Genomic DNA, 19,340 nt, shown 5'->3' with positions numbered 1-19,340 from the left:
GCACAGCTAATTTTTTTTTGTATTTTTAGTAGAGATGGGGTTTCACCATGTTAGCCAGGTTGGTCTTGAACTCCTGACCTCAGGAGATCCACCTGCCTCGGCCTCCCAGAGTGCTAGGATTATAGGCGTGAGCCACTGCACCCAGCCCCATAATTGTGTTTCTATACTCTCACAATATGAAAGGATCCTGGCTCCCAGTATCAGTATACCTTCTCAAATCTGCAATACCAGATAGCTTCCAAATTGTTATATCAATATTACTGCTAGTAAGAAACCTTTACAAATTTATAAAGTTCACAAATCCTTTGCAGTTTTTTTCAGAATATATTCTGTTGCGTATATAGAGTTAGAATACTAGTTCAAAAATTGGGTTACTTTTTCCTTAGCATGATTTATGTTATTTTATATAAATGGAGTTAAGTTCATTGTTTATAGTCTGTGTGAGGGCTATTTTTGTCCATCCCTATTGACTGATTGATTGATAGATTTTACTTTTTGAGACGGAGCGTTGCTCTGTTGCACGGGCTGGAGTACAGTAGTGTGATCTTGGCTCACTGCAACCTCCGCCTCTTGGGTTCAAGTGATTCTCCTGCCTCAGCCTCTCGAGTAGCAGAGACTACAGGTACGCACCACCACACCCTGCTAATTTTTTGATTTTTAGTAGAGATGGGGTTTGCCATGTTGGCCAGGCTGGTCTCAAACTTCTGACCTCAGGAGATCTGCCTGCCTTGGCCCCTGCAAAGTGATGGGATTATAGGCGTGAGCCACTGTACCTGGCCCAATTTATTTTTATTTCTGACAATGTAAAATATTAACTGGGTTCAAAAGTCAAAGCTATATAGAAACATATTCAGATTCCTTTCCTGCACTTTCTGTCCTATTCCTACCCACCTGCTCTAGGCAACCAATATACTTATGGTTCTTTTGTAAAAATAAATATCTCCATGTAGAAATTCTTATTTCCCCATATTCAATAAAATACCAAATTCATATGCTTTAACACCTTGCATTTTTCACTTAAAAATATATCCTGGGGCCTGGCACGGTGGCTCACGTCTGTAATCCCAGCACTTTGGGAGGCTGAGGCGGGCGGATCACCTGAGGTCAGGAGTTCGAGACCAGCCTGGCCAACATGGTGAAACTCCATCTGTACTAAAAAATACAAAAATTAGCCAGGCGTGGTGGCAGGCATCTTAATCCCAGCTACTTGGGAGGCAGAGGCAGGAGAATCGTTTGAACCCCGGAAGCGGAGGTTGCAGTGAGCCGAGATCAAGCCATTGCACTCAAACCTGGGGGACAAGAGCGAGACTTCTCTCAAAAAAAAAAAAAAAAAAATCCTGGAAGTTACTTCATATCACTTCATAGGAATCATCTTCATTTTATTTGTTTATAGCCCTATAATCTGCCATGTGGATGCGCTATTATTTATTCAACTAGTCTCCTAATAGTAAAATATTATGCCCAATGTTTTACTCTTACAAATGGGAAAATGAATAACCTCAATTTATATTTATACTTATCTATATCTGTATAAGTATATATAGTTTTTTTTGTTTTTTTTTTTCTGGAGATAGGGTCTCTGTCACTCAGGCTGGAGTGCAGTAGCATGATCTTAGCTCACTGAACCTCCACCTCCCAGGCTAAAGTAATCTTTCTCACTTCAACCTCCCTAGTAGCTGGGATTACAGGTGCATGCCACCATACCCGTCTAATTTTTTGTATTTTTGGTAGAGATGGGGTTTCACCATGTTGCCCAGGCTGGCCTCGAACTCCTGAGCTCAGGTGATCTACCTGCCTTGGCTTCCCAAAGTGCTGGGATTACAGGTGTGAGCCACCATGCCTGGCCTGGATTTTTTTTTTTTTTTTTTTTTACATTTGGAGATGTGTCTTCAGGACAAACTTCTAAAATTAGGATTGCTAGGTACATGGGTAATAGATGGGTAGTTTTACAGATACTTCAAAGTTCTCTTTATAGGAATTAATCATTTCTCATTCTCATCAGTAATATATGAGACTAGATGTTTCTCCACTGCCTTGCCAATAGTGTATTGCCCAGCTTTTGAATTTTTGCCAGTCTAATAGATGAGAAATGGCTTTTCAGTGTATTTTATTTTATTTATTTGTTTGTTTTTGTTTTGAGACGGAGTTTTGCTCTTGTTGTCCAGGCTGAAGTGCAGTGACGTGATCTCGGCTTACTGCAAACTCCGCCTCCCAGGTTCAAGTGATTCTCCTGCCTCAGCCTCCCAAGTAGCTGGGATTACAGATGTGTCCACCACACCTGGCTAACAGTGTATTTTTAGTAGAGATGGGGTTTCACCATGTTGGTCAAGCTGGTCTCGAACTCCTGACCTCAAGTGATCCACCCGCATCGGCCTCCCAAAGTGCTGGGGTTATAGGTGTGAGCCACCACTCCTGACCTTTTCAGTGTATTTTAAATTTGTGTTTTTACTACTGCAGGTGAAATTGAGCATCTTTTCATATGTTTAAACATAATTTGTGTATATTTTTCCATGAACTATCTTTTCTATCTACCCTTTTGTCCAGCTTTTTAATGGATGTTGGCTTTTTAATTCTTAATTTAGAGATATTAGCCCTTTATGATATATGTTGTAAATGTTTTCTTTCAGTATGTCCTTGATCTTTTGACTTTCCTTATGGTACACTGGCAACAGCATTGTATTTTAAGGAATATAGTAGTAAATAATGTATACATTTGAATGTAAATGAGCAATGCATTACTTTCAAAAGGTAAAATTGAACTTTTATTTGAGTATCTCATGTGATTCCTGAGAAAAATATAAATAACTTATTGTACCTACTAAAATGATTCTTTGAAATGTAGTTAAGTTTGAAGATAATTGTTAGTTTATTTTCTAAAATATTAAAAGTAAGTAACCAGGCACGGTGGCTCATGCCTGTAATCCCAGCACTTTGGGACGCAGAGGTGGGTGGATCACCTGAGGTCGGGAGTTCGAGACCAGTCTGGCCAACATGATGAAACCCTGTCTCTACTAAAAATACAAAAAATTAGATGGGCGTTGTGGCAGGCACCTGTAATCCCAGCTACTCGGGAGGCTGAGGCAGGAGAATCATTTGAACCTGGTAGGTGGAGGTTGCAGTGAGACAAGATCGCGCCATTGTGCTCCTGGGCAACAAGAGTGAAACTCCCATCTCAAAAAAAAAAAACAAAAAGTAAGTAAAAAGCTTTAATGAAAAATAAATATGAGTAGATAAAGTTATATGATACCATATAAGAATATAAAGTTCTAGCATGGAGATTAGGGATTATAGAATTTAGTTTTGAAGGCCAGGTGTGGTGTCTCATGCCTGTAATCCCAGCACTTTGGGAGGCCGAGGTGGGTGGATCACCAGAGGTCAGGAGTTCAAGATTAGCCTGGCCAACATGGTGAAACCCCATCTCTAATAAAATATGTAAAAATTAGTCGGGTGTGGTGGTGGGGACCTGTAATCTAAGCTACTGGGGAGGCTGAGGCAGGAGAATAGCTTGAACCCGTGAGGCGGAAGTTGCAGTGAGTAGAGATTGTGTCACTGCACTTTAGCCTGGGTGACAGAGCAAGACTCCATCTCAAAAAAAAAAAAAATTAGTTTTGGGAAACCACTGGTTTCTCTCATCAAGTTGGAAAGAAAATTACAGTTGATTCTGATTATTTGCAGTAGTTCTGTGAAGTCACTGCAAACATAATTAGTAAATAGTAAACCTTGCTCCTATGGGAAATACAGGGTTAGGTTCCTGCAAGCCTGTGGTCAGAACATTTTCATTAATTTATGAATACATAACCTTGTTTTATGTATGTTTCTGCTTAAAGAACCTTATTTAATATATATTGTTGATTCATTAACATTGAACTCATAGCCAACAGCAATATAACTCTTACCTATAAAAAATGTACCTAACATATGCACTTTCCTCATAAGGAATATCACAATCTTCTTGCCCTTGGGAACACTAGACAGCACTATTCTTAGGGGACTTTTTTTTTTTTTTGACACAGAGTCTCGCTCTGTTGCCCAGGCTGGAGTGCAGTGGCGCAATCTTGGCTCACTGCAACCTCCGCCTCCTGGGTTTAAGCAGTTCTCCCACTTCAGCCTCCCAAATAGCTGAGACTAACAGGCATGTGCCACCACACCCAGCTAATTTTTGTTTTTTTATTAGCAACGGGGTTTCGCTATGTTGGCCAGGCTGGTTTGAACTGACCTCAGGTGATCTGCCGACCTCGGCCTCCTGAAGTGCTGGGATTATAGGATTGAGCCACTGCACCTGGCCTCTTTGGGGACATTTTAGGTAGTGAAATTACCAATAAATAGCACAAAAATGAAAAATGTGGCACTAAACAACCATGAAAAAGATACTTGTTTACAACATAAGCTGAAACAAGAAGCCAGAGTGTTACCTTAAGAACATGCGCTTCAGGTAATTCGTTTTTTGCTGTTCTAAGTATGTCTGCAAGTGACCATGAAAGTATAGCAAATACTGATTTGGGGTTACAAATAAACTTTAGGGAGTAGGCAGAATCCATGAGTAATGATCGACTAAATTCGCTTTTTTGATACAAATATATTTCTCTAAAAAGAATTAAGTTGGTTGCTTGAGACAGTTTGAGAAGATTGAATCACTAGAGTATAACATACTTTTATGAAGTTTAAAGCAAAATTAGAGAAGAATAAAGTTTGCCACCAATTTAGAATGTGTGAAAGTGTTAAAACTCTAAATTTTTTGTGAGATAATTGTATATAGCTTAGAAATGTTAAATTAGAATGTTTTTCTGGAGCAAAGGTAGTAAAGGAAAACAACATCAATTTTCATCCAGTGTTTTTAAAAAACTTGTTAGAAATGTCAAGTTCCAAAATTATTTTTTATTTTATTTTATTCTGAATTTTAGCAGGCAAATAATGAAATCATAAATAGCAATTGCCTAAAAATGAAGTTTACACTAGTTATAGCCATGATTTTTACCATAATTATCACTTTAAAATTAGTCTTTTTGTGATTTTAGAAGAGAAGAGATTATTGAATATGTACTTTTTTTTAAGAAAAAGAATTTCTATTTTTAAATGGATACCTGATAAGGTGGCAAAACTAGCCACTCTGCACTCCTTTCCATTCTGCAGGCTTGCCAACTTTTCTGCCGTTTTGTATTCAGCCTTTTACCCGAACACTTTTACCCTTGTCATAGCTGAGCTTTTTCTTCATCTCAACTTAAATGTTACTTCCCATGAGAAACTTTTCCTAATTCCTGTATTAAAAATCATTCTGTATCATATCACTGTTCAATGAGATACCCTTTTGTATCATAATCTGAATATATCTGGTTTAGTTATTTGTTTGTTTTTTGTCTCTCTTTTTTCAAGGAAATTTTTTTTGTCTTGTTCACTGCTATTTCGCTAGTGCCTGGCACACTGCACTTGGAAAATAATTGTTGAGTGAATTTTTTAGAATATAGAATTTTTTTCTTAAGCCATAGTAAAAATGGATTTAAGATAGACTAGAAATAGTATGAAGTGCTGTTTTTTTTTTCTTTTGTTTGAGACCGGGTTCACGCCATTCTTCTGCCTCAGCCTCTCCGAGTAGCTGGGACTACAGGCGCCCGCCACCACGCCCGGCTAATTTTTTGTATTTTTAGTAGAGACGGGGTTTCACCGTGGTCTCGATCTCCTGACCTCGTGATCCGCCCGCCTCGGCCTCCCAAAGTGCTGGGATTACAAGCGTGAGCCACCGCGCCCGGCCGATTTTTGTATTTTTAGTAGAGACAAGGTCTCACCATGTTGGCCAGGCTGGTCTTGAAATCCTGGCCTCAAGTGATCTGCCTGCCTTGGCCTCCTGAAGTGCTGGGATTACAGGCATGAGCCACCATTCCTGACTCTGTTTTTCTTTTCTCTGTTTGTACATAGCAACAGTATACTGGGAGTCTTGACTTCCTTGTTCCTAACAGTTGTCCAGTACTTCATTTTTAGCATTTTTAGTATAGGTTATTAACTATTGGGTTAGTATTTATTTTTTAATTAGTGTAAAAAAGGAGTACAAAGAAACACTCCTACCATTGACTTAGAAAGTAAACAAAAAGGCTTTCATTCTAAATATTTTTAAATTTTTATCATAAAAATGTTTTAATCTAAACAGAGAACAGTACAGTGAATCCTCAAGTGCTACATTCCAGATTGAACAATTACCAAGATTGTCTGATCTTAAAATTTAAGTTATATTCCTTGTTTCGGTTTTAGGAATAAGTTAAATTTTAGAGTACTGCTATATATAACAATGATAGGATTATTTCTTTTCTCCATTACAGTGAGGAAACCATCTATTACAGTAGTTTCACCAAAGTCTCCTCATCTGCACAAGGATTCTCAACAGGTACAGGTTTTTTTTCTAAGAGTATGTTTTTTTATTTTGATAAGAATGTTCTATAATTTCTAATAGAATTACAGTAATACAGTCCCAAGCTATCTTGGTTCATGACTTCTCCTGTATCTCAGTAATTTTTCATTGCTTTCCTCAGCCAAAAGAAATACCTAACAGTTTCATTTATTATGTAGTTAATAGTATTAAGCAACTCAAGTATTTCCTAGTAACTTTGTAAGCATTTTGTTTGTTAAAAAACACAGTTACATGGCTGGGCATGGAGGCTCACACCTGTAATCCCAGCACTTTGGGAGGCTGAGGCAGGCAGATCACCTGAGGTCAGGAGTTCGAGACCAGCCTGGCCAATGTGGTGAAACCCCATCTCTACTAAAAATACAAAAATTAGCCAGGCATGGTGGCATGCGCCTGTAATCTCAGCTACTTGGGAGGCTGAGGCAGGAGAATCGCTTGAACCCAGGAGGCGGAGGTTGCAGTGAGCCGAGGTCACGCCATGGCACTCCAGCCTGGGCAACAAGATTGAGACTCCATCTCAAAAAAAAAAAAAGAAAAAACAAAACCCCGCAGTTACTAATGGAATGTGTACCTCTGTTGGGCACTATACAACTTCTCAAACCTTGGAATAGATTAGGTAACACCACCTTATTTCTTGTTACACATTGATTTTCTCATGATAATTGCTTTTTATCACAGCAGTTTCTCAGAACCCAGCTTCACAAAGGTGCAATGTCATTGAAAGAAATGTAGCAAGATTTGATGTAGAAACAAACCTGGAGTTAGTAGTTCATTAGGTGTCAGACAGATGTCAGGTGACACTGTTACCCTACATATAAAACACCTTGTGGAGCTCCTGTGAGTTCATTGTGCCACCTCAGAGTACCTTGTTGCACAGTTTGGGAACCATGGTAGTTATATAAAAAATAATAGTTCTAATTAGGATGAATTGAAATTCTAGGATAAATCATCTAGATGAGTGTTTCTCACTCAATGGGGATGCTGTTAGCACTTCTGGAGGGTCAGTTCTTTCATTATATGGCACTAGTCGTTCTACAGACATGTTTGGAACAAGAGCAAGTAGAATGTTTCACTTGCCTCCATTTTATTTTTGTTTTTATTTATTTTGAGATGGAGTCTCTCTCTTTCGCCCAGGCTGGAGTGCAGTGGCACGATCTTGGTTCACTGCAGCCTCCATCTCCCAGGTTCAAGTGATTCTCCTGCCCCAGCCTCCTAAGTAGCTGGGATTATAGGCACGTGCCACCACACCCAGCTAATTTTTGTATTTTTAGTAGAGCTGGAGTTTCACCATGTTGGCCAGGCTGGTCTCCAACTCCTGACCTCAAGTGATCCACCCGCCTCAGGCTCCCAAAGTGCTGGGATTACAGGCATGAGCCACCAGGCTCGGCCTCACTTGCTTCCATTTTATATCTTACTTTATTTTCTATGTTACTGGTCCTTTTTTTCCCCTTTTAATAATCTTGATTTTTTTTTTCTAAATATAGAAAACAGTGAATAAAAAAATAAAACCTACCCTACCTCTCAGAATATTTATTAATGTTTCCAGATTTTTTTGTGTCCAGTTAAAAAAAATGGTTAGATTGATGTATATAAATAGTTTTATATCCTTTCCCCTTAATATCGTTGTATTATCTTACATTATTAATAATTCTTCTTAAACACTACCTTTTAAAAGTTATTTACCATCCATCCGATGGCTATCTTGTGCGTTGGACAAACAGTTCTCTGTTTTGGTCATTTAAATAATTTCCAGCATTTTGCTGTTATAAGTAACGCTTTAATAAATGTTTTTACACATAAATCATTGTTTGCATTTCAAGTTTTTTCCTTAGATTTGATTCCAGAAGTAGAAGTAATTATTTGGAAGGCTAGGAACAACTTTCTTTCTTGGGTTCTTGATATTTTCTTTTCTTTCTTTTTTTTGAGACGGAGTCTTGCTCTATTGCCCAGGCTGGAGTGCAGTGGCATGATCTCGGCTCACTGCAACCTCCGCCTCCTGGGTTCAAGCAATTCTCCTGCCTTAGCCTCCTGGGTAGCTGGGACCACAGGTGCACGCCACCATGTGTGGCTAATTTTTGTATTTTTAGTAGAGACGGGGTTTCGCCTTGTTTACCAGGCTGGTCTCGAACTCCTGACCTCAGGTAATCCGCCCACCTTGGCCTCCCAAAGTGCTGGGATTATAGGCATGAGCCTCCGTGCCTGGCCATGATATTTTCAAATATAAAAATTTTAATGTTTTACAATTAGAATATTTATTTTACTTCATTTTTACTAGTACTGTTGCGAGCTTTTTAAATTCTTGCTAAGTGACAATACTGTTTTATCAGGATTTTACTTTTTATGTATGTATTTTTTTCTGAGATATGTTATTGCTTTGTTGCCCAGGCTGGACTGCAGTAGCGTGATTGGCTCCTGCAGCCTTGACCTCTTGGGCTCAAGTGATTCTCCTGCCTCAGCCTCCTGAGTAGCTGGGACTATAGGTGCATGCCACCACACCTAACTAACTTTTATATTTTTTGTAGAGATGTGGTTTCACTATGTTCCCCAGCTGGTCTCAAACTCATGGGCTCAAGCAATCCTCCAACCCCAGCCTCCAAAGTGTTGGGATTACAGGTGTGAGCCACAATGCCTGGCCAGTTTTTATTTCATATTAGTGATGGTATTCTAGTATTTCTTTTTTTTTTTACTTTTTGAGACGGAGTCTTGCTCTTGTCACCCAGACTGGAGTGCAGTGGCGCCATCTTGGCCCACTACAACCTCCTCCTCCTGGGTTCAAGCAATTCTCCTGCCTCAGCCTCCTGAGTAGCTGGGGTGTGCCACCACACCTGGCTAATTTTTGTATTTTTAGTAGACACAGGGTTTCACCATGTTGGCCAGGCTGGTCTCGAACTCCTTACCCCAGGTGATCCGCCCACCTTGGCCTCCCAAAGTGCTGGGATTACAGGCATGAGCCACCACGCCCAGCCCTAGTATTTCTGAAGTCTAATAGAAGTTTATATTTTTGTTTTCTAAATTATTATTGCCTATTAGTTTATCTAAAATTAATATTCTATTCCTAAGATACTAAAAGAAGATGAAGTTGAACTAAGTGAACCACTTCAGTCTGTGCAGGTAAGTTATTTAAAATATAAAGTAGCCACTGAGCACAGTGGCTCATGCCTGTAATCCCAGCACTTTGGAAGGCTGAGGCGGGTGGATCACGAGGTCAGGAGATTGAGACCATCCTGGCTAACATGGTGAAACCCCATCTCTACCAAAACTACAAAAAATTATCTGGGCGTGGTGGCAGGTACCTGTAGTCCCAGCTACTCGGGAGGCTGAGGCAGGAGAATGGTGTGAACCCAGGAGGCGGAGCTTGCAGTGAGCCGAGATAACGCCACTGCACTCCAGCCTGGGTGACAGAGCAAGACTCCATCTCAAAAAAAAAAAAAAAAAAAAAAAATTAGCCGAATTATATTTGTATATATAGGTATGGCATGTAATTTTAAGTTTATAAATAAATTTAAGTTTGTATTATATATTGTCAGTTTTTGAAATCATTTGTAGTGATATTCATTTAGTATAAATGTACTATATGATCAATATAATTTGGTTAAATAACAAATTCTTTACCATGAAGTTAGTTTTGCAAACTTGCAAACATTACCAAACCCATGAGTCATTGACAATTATCCCTACAGCTCTGTTGCCTAAAACAGAACAAAATAAAAAGAAAACACCTGTATTATGGCTACTTGCCATTTTTCATTCTTATGTAACAAGATTACGCATATAAAATTATAAACAATTGGCAACTACAAAATTTAGCTTACAAATGATCACATTTTTGTCTTTTTTTTCACTTGAAAAAATAAGGTTTAAATTTTTTTGTTGTTGTTTTTTGAGATGGAGTGTCACTGTTGTCTCCCAGGCTGGAGGGCAATGGTGTGATCTGGGCTCACCGCAACCTCCGCCTCCCGGGTTCAAGCAATTCTCCTCCCTCAGCCTCCTGAGTAGCTGGGATGACAGGCATGCACTACCACGCCTGGCTAATTTTGTATTTTTTTAGTAGAGATGGAGTTTCTCCATGTTGGTCAGGCTGATCTTGAACTCCCGACCTCAGGCGATCCGCCTGCCTCGGCCTCCCAAAGTGCTGGGATTACAGGCATGAGCCACCACCTCCGGCCTAGGTTTAAAATTTTTTAAGGACAGGTATCACAGAGTATAAACTCCAGATAAACACTATCACTATTTTTTCCCTTAGAATGAGTTGCCACTTAAATATCACATATTTTTAAAAAGTCTGTTGAAGCCGGGAGCAGTGGCCCGTGCCTGTGATCTCAGTTACTCAGGAGACTGAGGCAGGAGGATCGTTTGAGCTGAGGAGATAGAGTCCAGCCTGGACCACATAATATGACATAGTGTGATCCCCCTCTTATTAATAAGACAGTAAAAATATGCTTTCATCCCACAGTAATGAAAAGGTCTTAATAGTCTTTTGCAATAAAAATTATTTAAATCCGTTTTTAGCTTTAAGATAGGAGTATGTTTATATTTTTGTAATGGCTCTTTGTTTTTTCTTTTTTCAGACAGGTTCTTACTCTGTCACCTAGACTAGAGTGCAGTGGCACAGTCACAGCTCACTGCAGCCTTGACCTCCAGCGCTCAAGCCATCCTCCTGCTTCAGCCTCCCAAGTAGCTGGGACCACAGGTGCACAGTACTATGGCTGGATAATTATTTTTTATTTTTTTATTTTGTAGAGATGGAGTCTGACTACATTGTTCAGGCTGGTCTCGAACTCCTGGCCTCAAGCAGTCCTCCCACCTCCACCTCCCAAAGTGCTAGGATTATAGGCATGTGCCCGGCCTATAATGGCTCTTCTTACTACAACTCTCTGAAACAACCTCTTTATGTATGTTGGTGGTAGAAGGAACTTTCAAAACAGCGTGTTCTCTGAAGATACCCTTAATGCCACTTCTGCCTCATTTTTAAAAGTATAATTAACTACATATTGTAAAAGAGCTATTCTAGCAGAGAAGGTAGTATGCTAATTAATTTTGAAAACCGTATATTAGAAAATTGTAATTCTGGCTTGGCACAGTGGCTCACACTGGTAATCCCAACACTTTGGGAAGCCAAGACAGGACTATCATTTGAGGCCAGGAGTTTGAGATCAGTGTGGGCAACACAGTGAGACTCCAGCTCTAAAAAAAATTTTTTTAAATAAAAATAATTAGGTGGCATGGTGGCACATGCCTGTAGTCCCAGTTACTCAAGAGGTTGAAGCAGGAGGATTACTTGATCCCAGGGGTCAAGGCTGCAGTGAACAACGATTGCGCCACTGCACTCCAGCCTGGGTGACAGAGCAAGACCCTGTCTCTAAAAAAAAAAAAAAAAAAAGAAAAGAAAAGAAAATTCTAATTCTAAAATATAGGTTGAATATTTTTAAGAGCTACTTGGTTGGCAGTTGTGCTTATACTTAAGTGTTATTAAAGGAAAGTGACCATTATTTGAAGAAATATACTACTTTACCTCTTTGGTCTATTGGGGAAGTGTTTTTTCTTCATATTTGTTAAACATTTAAACAATTACTTTTGTAGTTGAATTCATTTTCTGTGCCTATCCAAGTCATGAAAAATTATGGTTATTTTGTATGTTACTTGAGGAACTAAAAATGACTTGTTGCTGTTGTCAGTATCGTGTTTTGTGATTGCTAGGAGATGATTCATTCTTCAAATAGTCAATTACACCTTTTCAATTTTTCTTCATTTCTTACTAATTTTAAAATAGATGATCTGCATTAACATAGTATTAGGTTTGAAAGGTGATTTATTATGTACCTGGCATTTTTTTCTTTTTTCTTTTTCTTTTTTTTTTTTTTTTGAGACAGAGTTTTGCTTTTGTTGGCCAGGCTGGAGTGCAATGGCGTGATTCAGCTCACCACAATCTCTGCCTCCAGAGTTCAAGCAATTCTCCTGCCTCAGCCTCCTGAGTAGCTGGGATTACAGGCATGTGCCACCACGCCCGGCTAATTTTGTATTTTTAGTAGAGATGGGGTTTCTCCATGTTGGTCAGGCTGGTCTCGAACTCCCGACCTGAGGCGATCCGCCCACCTCGTCCTCCCAAAGTGCTGGGATTACAGGCGTAAGCCACTGCACCGTTATACCTGGCATTTTTTTCTAGTGTTCAAAGATTTAATTAAAAATTTAGAATCAGAATTTTCTAATATGCTAAGTTTTCAAATTAATTAGCATAGTGACTTACCTGCTAAAGTACCCCTTTGCCAGGGAGAGCTAGCTTGTATGTGTGTGTAGAGAGAAGCAAGATAGAGATGGCAAGTGTGTTTTCACAAGGCAAACTTAAGTTTTGCAATTATTTTTCCATCAAAATCATGAACCACCTGTGAAACTATTCTAGCTAACTAGATAACTTATTCATATTTTATCCTAGTTCTCTTCCTTGGGAAGTAAAGAAGAGACTGCTTTTCTAGCTGTTATTCCTAAACAAATAGAGAGAAAAACCTGTGACCCTAAGGTAAACTTTGTGAAGAACATCGATTTCTTTAACCAACTGTATTTTCTTTTCTGTTTTTTTTTTTTTTTTTTTTTAAAGTATCAGAGTTTTCACAGGCAGGTTAGTAGCATAATAAATGAGTCTGGTTTTAAGAACAAGAAAAACTATTTAATGACTCCTGCCCCCCCTTTTTGGTCTTAAACTTTCTCTGTACTACTAATGAGCTAATAATACAGTGTTTACATTATCCTTCCATACATAGGATACACTAGGGGTTGGATACAAAGCCATGTAAAGTAAAATTAATGAATACTCTGTGGGGAACAAAATGAGCATCTTTATACCCTTTAACTTATTGTAGTCTATTCTACCACTTATACTTCTGAGTATATAGAAGTATATGTAACCAACATCTAAGTAGTGCTACCTATTCTATATCAAAAATTAACAAAGACAACAGCATAAAAATGGATGGGTTTTGTAAATAGCAGTTCTACTCCTAAAACCCAACACACCTCTGGAAGAGAGCTACATGGCAGCATAGAAGGCAAGGTACCTATTTTGGCCAGGCATGGTGACTCATGCCTGTAATCCCAGTACTTTGGGAGGCCAAGGCGGGTGGATCACTTGAGGCCAGGAGTTCGAGACCAGCCTGGTCAACATGGCAAAACCCCATCTCTACTAAAAATACAAAAACTAGCTGGGTGTGGTGGTACACACCTGTAGTCCCAGCTACTCTGGAGGCTGAGGCATGAGAATCACTTGAACCTGGGAGGTGGAGGTTGCAGCGAGCCAACATTGTGCCACTGTGCTCCAGCCTGGGTGACAGAAGGAAACTCTATCTCAAAAAAAAAAAAAAAGGGAGGGGGAGAGGCAATGTACCTGTTTCCTTGTGGGGAGTATAGATTACCCATCAGACAAAGCAGAAGCAGAAATATATAGAATCTTTAACAGTTGAGACACATTTTTATTGCAATGTTTATTTTTAAATTCAGAAGAATATTTTCCACCAAAGTCCTATGAAAGGGGCATTTAAATTAGATTTTTCTTTCAAATGAGTGATTTACAGTTCTTCATTTTTGAATAAGAGTATATTCAAATTATATATTACTGTCATTTGTCAAATGAATTAATCCTTTACCTACATTCCTTTGACTCTGTTACAGTCTTATTTTTCCACATTTTGGGTAGGCTTTACTTTGTATGGAGTAAAAAATCCTAGGACCCTCCAGGGGGCAGCAGAGAAAGCAATTTGAAGCCTGAAAACAGATTGAGTGAAAGAGCCTCTCTAAGGAACATGTCTGTATTGGAATCACACTCTTAGGCCTTTGCTCTCAGAGCAGTAGGATATCACATCTTTCTACTGAGAGGCAGAGAGTCCACCACCCATCCTGCAGTTGAGCCTGATATTTTACAAAACCCCTAAGTAAAGAGAAATACTGTTTGCATTCTTTCTCATTCTTCCCTTTCTGTTACTGGCTGTTTATTGGTTGCTTCCTGTATACCAAGTACTGTGTTAAATATAGGTGGTACCTAGATGAAGCAAAACATCTCTGCTCACAAGGGACTTACAGTACAATTAGTACAGAAATAAGGAAAAACTTCATTGAAGTATGAAGTTGTAAGTCTATAATATATAGTATTATATGTAATGCATAGTTGTGTAATATATAGTGGAAGCATTGAGAAGCAACTAAATATTTCTAGTTTAATTAGCTATTATTATTATACTCATCTTTATGCTTGTAATAAAATTATACTTATTCATTTTTTCCCCCTCATTGGCTATAAATCATACTTTTTTTTTTTTTTTGAGATGGAGTCTCTCTATGTCACCCAGGCTGGAGTGCAGTGGCGCAATCTCGGCTCACTGCAACCTCCAACTCCTTGGTTCAAGCAATTCTCTGGCCTCAGTCTCCCGAGTAGCTAAGATTACAGGTGTGCACCATCACATCTGGCTAATTTTTTATATTTTTAGTAGAGATGGGGTTTCACCATGTTGGTCAGGCTGATCTTGAACTCCTGACCTCAAGTGATCCACCCGCCTCGGCCTCCCAAAGTGCAGGAACTACAGGCGTGAGCCACCATGCCCAGCCTAAATCATACTTTTTAATGTTGAACTTAAATGCAGTTAAATCGATGCACTTTGAATTTGTTACCCATAACGTATGTTTTAGGATAATAGGAGAATTTCCCAGTTTTCAGTATTAGTTCCTGGTAGTTATTTACAATAGTTCCTGTAATAAAAAGCTGAGTTATGTATTATATTCTGTGTGTTTACTTTGTGAATATATATGTCAACATATAGTTATGCAGTTCTTATTTTTAATAATTTACCTGTAGCCTGTTGAGTTTCAAGGACATCAAGTAAAAGGATCAGCTACTAGTGGTGTAATGGTCAGAGGACACAGCTCACAGCTAGGATGCAGTCAGTTATCTCAAGATAGCACTGAGTATGAAAACTTTATGACAGAGACACCAGAGTTACCTAGCACGTGTATGCAGATTGACTTCTTGCAGGTAAAAATATTTTTATAGTTGCATTTTGCCAAATCATTTTCTTTATGTTAATACTACATTTTGTGAAAATAGTACAGTTGTTTGTACAGTTATAAGTTAAAAATGAGTACAGTAAGTTGACAAGAAGCATAATATCTTAAAACTAAATAACGAAAGTATTTTACTTGAAAGATGTATTACCTTTTTAAGATTGGGAGTTTAACAGATTACTTTTCACTTCAGAGAAGACTGTAAATTCATGACAAAAGCAAACAGGTAGATTACACAGAGAAAATACTCACCTGTTTAACATCTAATAGATTTTTTTTCTTCTGATATTTCCCTTCTCTCTTCAAATATGACATTGAGTACCTCTAGTTGCTACCGAAGACAGATTTCTGGGTATGAAAATAGAGGTCATGAGGTGAGAATGATAAGCATGTATTTGAAACAGTCTTCATCAAAGAGATTTTTTTTTTAAATTTCCCTTTTTGTCAAAGCATAATACGTATTAGAAGAAATAAAGAAAAAATAGCATAATATGTATATGAAATAAGTAAATCACCACAAAGCATACTCATATAACCTCCACCTTTAACAAATAGAGCATTATCAGCATCCCAGAAGCTCTCCTTCTGCCCCTTTTCAATCACTACCCTTTTCACTTTTCCCTAAGATATCCACTGTCTTGACTTATAACCATCGATTAGTTTTGCTTTTAAAACTTTATATAAATAGAATCATACACAGTGTATTCTTTGTGTCTGCCCTCTTTTGTTTAATATTGCAATTTTGAAATTCATTTATGTTGTTGCCTGTGGCTATAATTTATTCATTTTAATTGCTGGTGTAGTATTCTGTTGCATAAATATATTCCAATTTATCCATTCTTCATATGTTTGTGTTATTTGTGTTAAGGGACTATTACCGATACTGCTGCAGTGAACATTCAAGTACCATCATGAACATGTACATATACACACATGCGTGATATACTTCTGTTGGTTATATTACCTAGGAGTAGTATCATTGAGTCACTGGATAGGATATATTTACTTTTAGTACATAATGCCAAACTGATTTCCAAAGTGGTTTTTATGATTTACATTTCCATTAGGAGTGTATCAGAGTGCCCATCACTCTACATCTTTACCAACACTTGATGCTGACTGTTTTTGCTATTCTGGTGGGTATATATTGGTACTTCAGTTGTAGTTTTAATTTGCATTTTCCTGCCTGATAGTGAGGTTGGGGCCTTTTTTGTATGCCTATTGGCCATCTCTTCATCCTCTTTGATGTAGTGCCTGTTCAGCTTTCTTCCTTTTTTTTTTTTTTTTTTTGAGACGGAGTTTTGCTCTGTTTTTTTGAGACTGGAGTGCAATGGCGTGGTCTCGGCTCACTGCAACCTCTGCCTCCTGGGTTCAAGCGATTCTTCTGCCTCAGCCTCCCGAGTAGCTGGGATTACAGGCATGCGCCACCACGCCCAGCTCATTTGTATTTTTAGTAGAGATGGGGTTTCTGCATGTTGGTCAGGCTGGTCTCGAACTCCCGACCTCAGGTGATCTGCCTGCCTCGTCCTCCCAAAGTGCTGGGATTACAGGCGTGAGCCACCATGCCTGGCCTCTTCCTCATTTTTTAATTGACGTGCTTATCTTTTAAAAAATTTTCTGGAATTCTTTATATAATTTGGATACCTACTCATTGTCAGTTGTATGCTTTGCAAATATCTTTCCTGACCCTTACTTACCTTTTCACTCTTAATGGTATCTTTGATGAATCAAAAATTTTTCTTTTTTTGTTGTTTTTTGAGACAGAGTCTTAACTCTGTCACCCAGGCTGGAGTGCAGTGCATGAACATGGCTCACTGCAGCCTCAACTTCTTGGACTCAAGCAATCCTCCTGCCTCAGACTCTCAAGTAGCTGGGACTACATGTGCTCACCACTATGCCCAGCTAATTTTTTTTTTTTTTAGACAAGGTCTTGCTCTGTCACCCAGTCTGGAATGCAGTGGTGTGATCTCAGCTTACTGCAACCTCTGCCTCCTGGGTTCAAGCAATTCTCCTGCCTCAGCCTCCCGAGTAGCTGGGATTACAGGCATGCGCCACCATGCCTGGCTGATTTTTTGTATTTTTAGTATGGTTGCATATACATTTAGAACTAGCTTAACAATTTGCTATGTTGGCCAGGTTGTTCTCAAACTCCTATCCTCAAGTGATCTACCTGCCTCGGCCTCCCAAAGTGCTGGGATTACAGGCATGAGCCACTACTCCCGGCTGCCCAGCTAATTTTTAAAAGTTTTTAAAGAGATGTTGTTTCACCAGGTTGCTGCTAGTTTTGAACTCCTGGGCTCAAACAATCTTTCTACCTCAGCCTCCCAAAGTGTTGGGATTATAGATGTGAACAACCACGTCTGGCCTAGTTCATCTTTTTTTTTTTTTTTTTTTTTTGAGATGGAGTCTTGCTCTGTTGCCCAGGCTGGAGTGCAGTGGCGTGACTTTGGCTCACTGCAACCTCTGCTGTTGGGGTGATCAGACCCAACACCAGGTTGTAGGGGTGACGGAGTCTGGCGGAGTCAAAAGATTGAGAAAAAGACAGTTTGAGAAGTAAAGCCAGGACCAGGTGGCCATCCTGATCATGGAGGCTGCGAAGGCCCCAATCTCTGGGAGCCCACGCTATTTATTGGTAATCCAACAGAGAAACAGGTGGTGAGAATGTGGAGTTCAAAAGGGCAGGCACATGATCTACAGCTGTGATGGTTTAGCATTTATAAGGAACATGTTCTGCTACTTGAGATAATGGGAATAGGAGCCTAGGAGGGCTAGAAGCAAGGAGCCAGCAAGTCTACACACATTCCAGAGGACATTATGTCAGTCATGCAAGCCCTACCTCAGTTTCCTTCCCAACACTCAGCTTTTTCTCAACACTCCACCTCTTGGGTTCAAGTGATTCTCCTGCCTCAGCCTCCCAAGTAGGTGGGATTACAGGTGCCCACCACCACGCCAGCTAATTTTTGTATTTTTAGTACAGACGGGGTTTCACCATGTTGGCCAGGCAGGTCTCGAACTCCTGACCTCGGGAGGCTGTGGAGGGCGGATCACTTGAGCCCAGGAGTTTGAAGGGCTCCCAAAGTACTGGGATTACAGGAGTGATCCACCACACCTGGCCCTAGTTTATCATTTTTTAATGTAATTTATTTGTTGTTTCCTTTACGATTAGTGCTTTTGTATCTTGTTTAAGAAATCTTTCTCTGGACGACAAGGTGACTCACACCTGTAATCTCAGCACTTTGGGAGCCTGAAGCAGGAGGATCACTTAAGGCAAGGAATTCAAGACCAGCCTGGGCAACATAGTGAGACTCTGTCCCTACAAAAAAAAATTTAAAAATTAGGTAGGTGTCATGATGTGTGCCTCTAGTCCCAGCTACCCAGCAGGCTGAGGTAGGAGGATCGCTTGAGCCTGGGAGATTGAGGCTGCCTTGAGCCATGATCATGTCACCACACTGGGTGACAGAGTGAGATCCTGTATCAAAGAAAAAAAATATTTCTGTACCTCAAGATCATGAAGATATTCGCTCATATTATCTTGTACAAGCTTTATTAATTTACATTTCACATTTTGATCTGCAGTTTACCTGTAATTGATTTTTATGTATTGAATACATTTTATGTAAAGTTACATGTTTTCTCCATATGAATATCCGGTTGACCCAGCACCATTTATTGAAAAAGCTATCTTTTCTTTATTCCTTTGCCATGAATCAAGGGTCCATATATTAAGGGTCTCTTATTAGTTTCTCTTCTGATTTTTTGGCCTGCAATTTCAGAAGTCACAAAGTATGTGTTTTCTTTCTTTCTTCCTTTTTTTTTTAAACAGAATCTCACTGTGTCACCCAGGCTGGAGTGCAGTGGCATTATACAGGCTCATTGCAGCTTCAAACTCCTGGGCTCAAGTGAT

The 19,340-nt window shown here is 39.3% G+C and overlaps 1 protein-coding gene across 4 annotated transcripts in view; it reads left to right on the top strand.

The window, feature by feature from the left end:
- ZGRF1 (zinc finger GRF-type containing 1) overlaps positions 1–19,340 on the top strand; it is a 101,500-nt gene that overhangs the window by 20,874 nt on the left and 61,286 nt on the right. For 2 of the 4 annotated variants that reach the window (XM_058436643.1, XM_032145604.2), the window contains exons 7-10: positions 6,309–6,373; positions 9,455–9,505; positions 12,825–12,908; positions 15,231–15,407. In XM_058436643.1, the coding sequence (XP_058292626.1) occupies positions 6,309–6,373; positions 9,455–9,505; positions 12,825–12,908; positions 15,231–15,407 (377 nt within the window). The remainder of the gene's footprint in view (positions 1–6,308; positions 6,374–9,454; positions 9,506–12,824; positions 12,909–15,230; positions 15,408–19,340) is intronic. The other 2 variants (XM_032145568.2, XM_032145593.2) reach the window with 2 other exon arrangements.

Source organism: Hylobates moloch, unplaced genomic scaffold (assembly GCF_009828535.3).
Source record: "Hylobates moloch isolate HMO894 unplaced genomic scaffold, HMol_V3 SCAFFOLD_3, whole genome shotgun sequence".
In the NCBI taxonomy this organism is placed as follows: domain Eukaryota; kingdom Metazoa; phylum Chordata; class Mammalia; order Primates; family Hylobatidae; genus Hylobates; species Hylobates moloch.
This window is presented reverse-complemented; position numbering and strand designations above follow the sequence as displayed.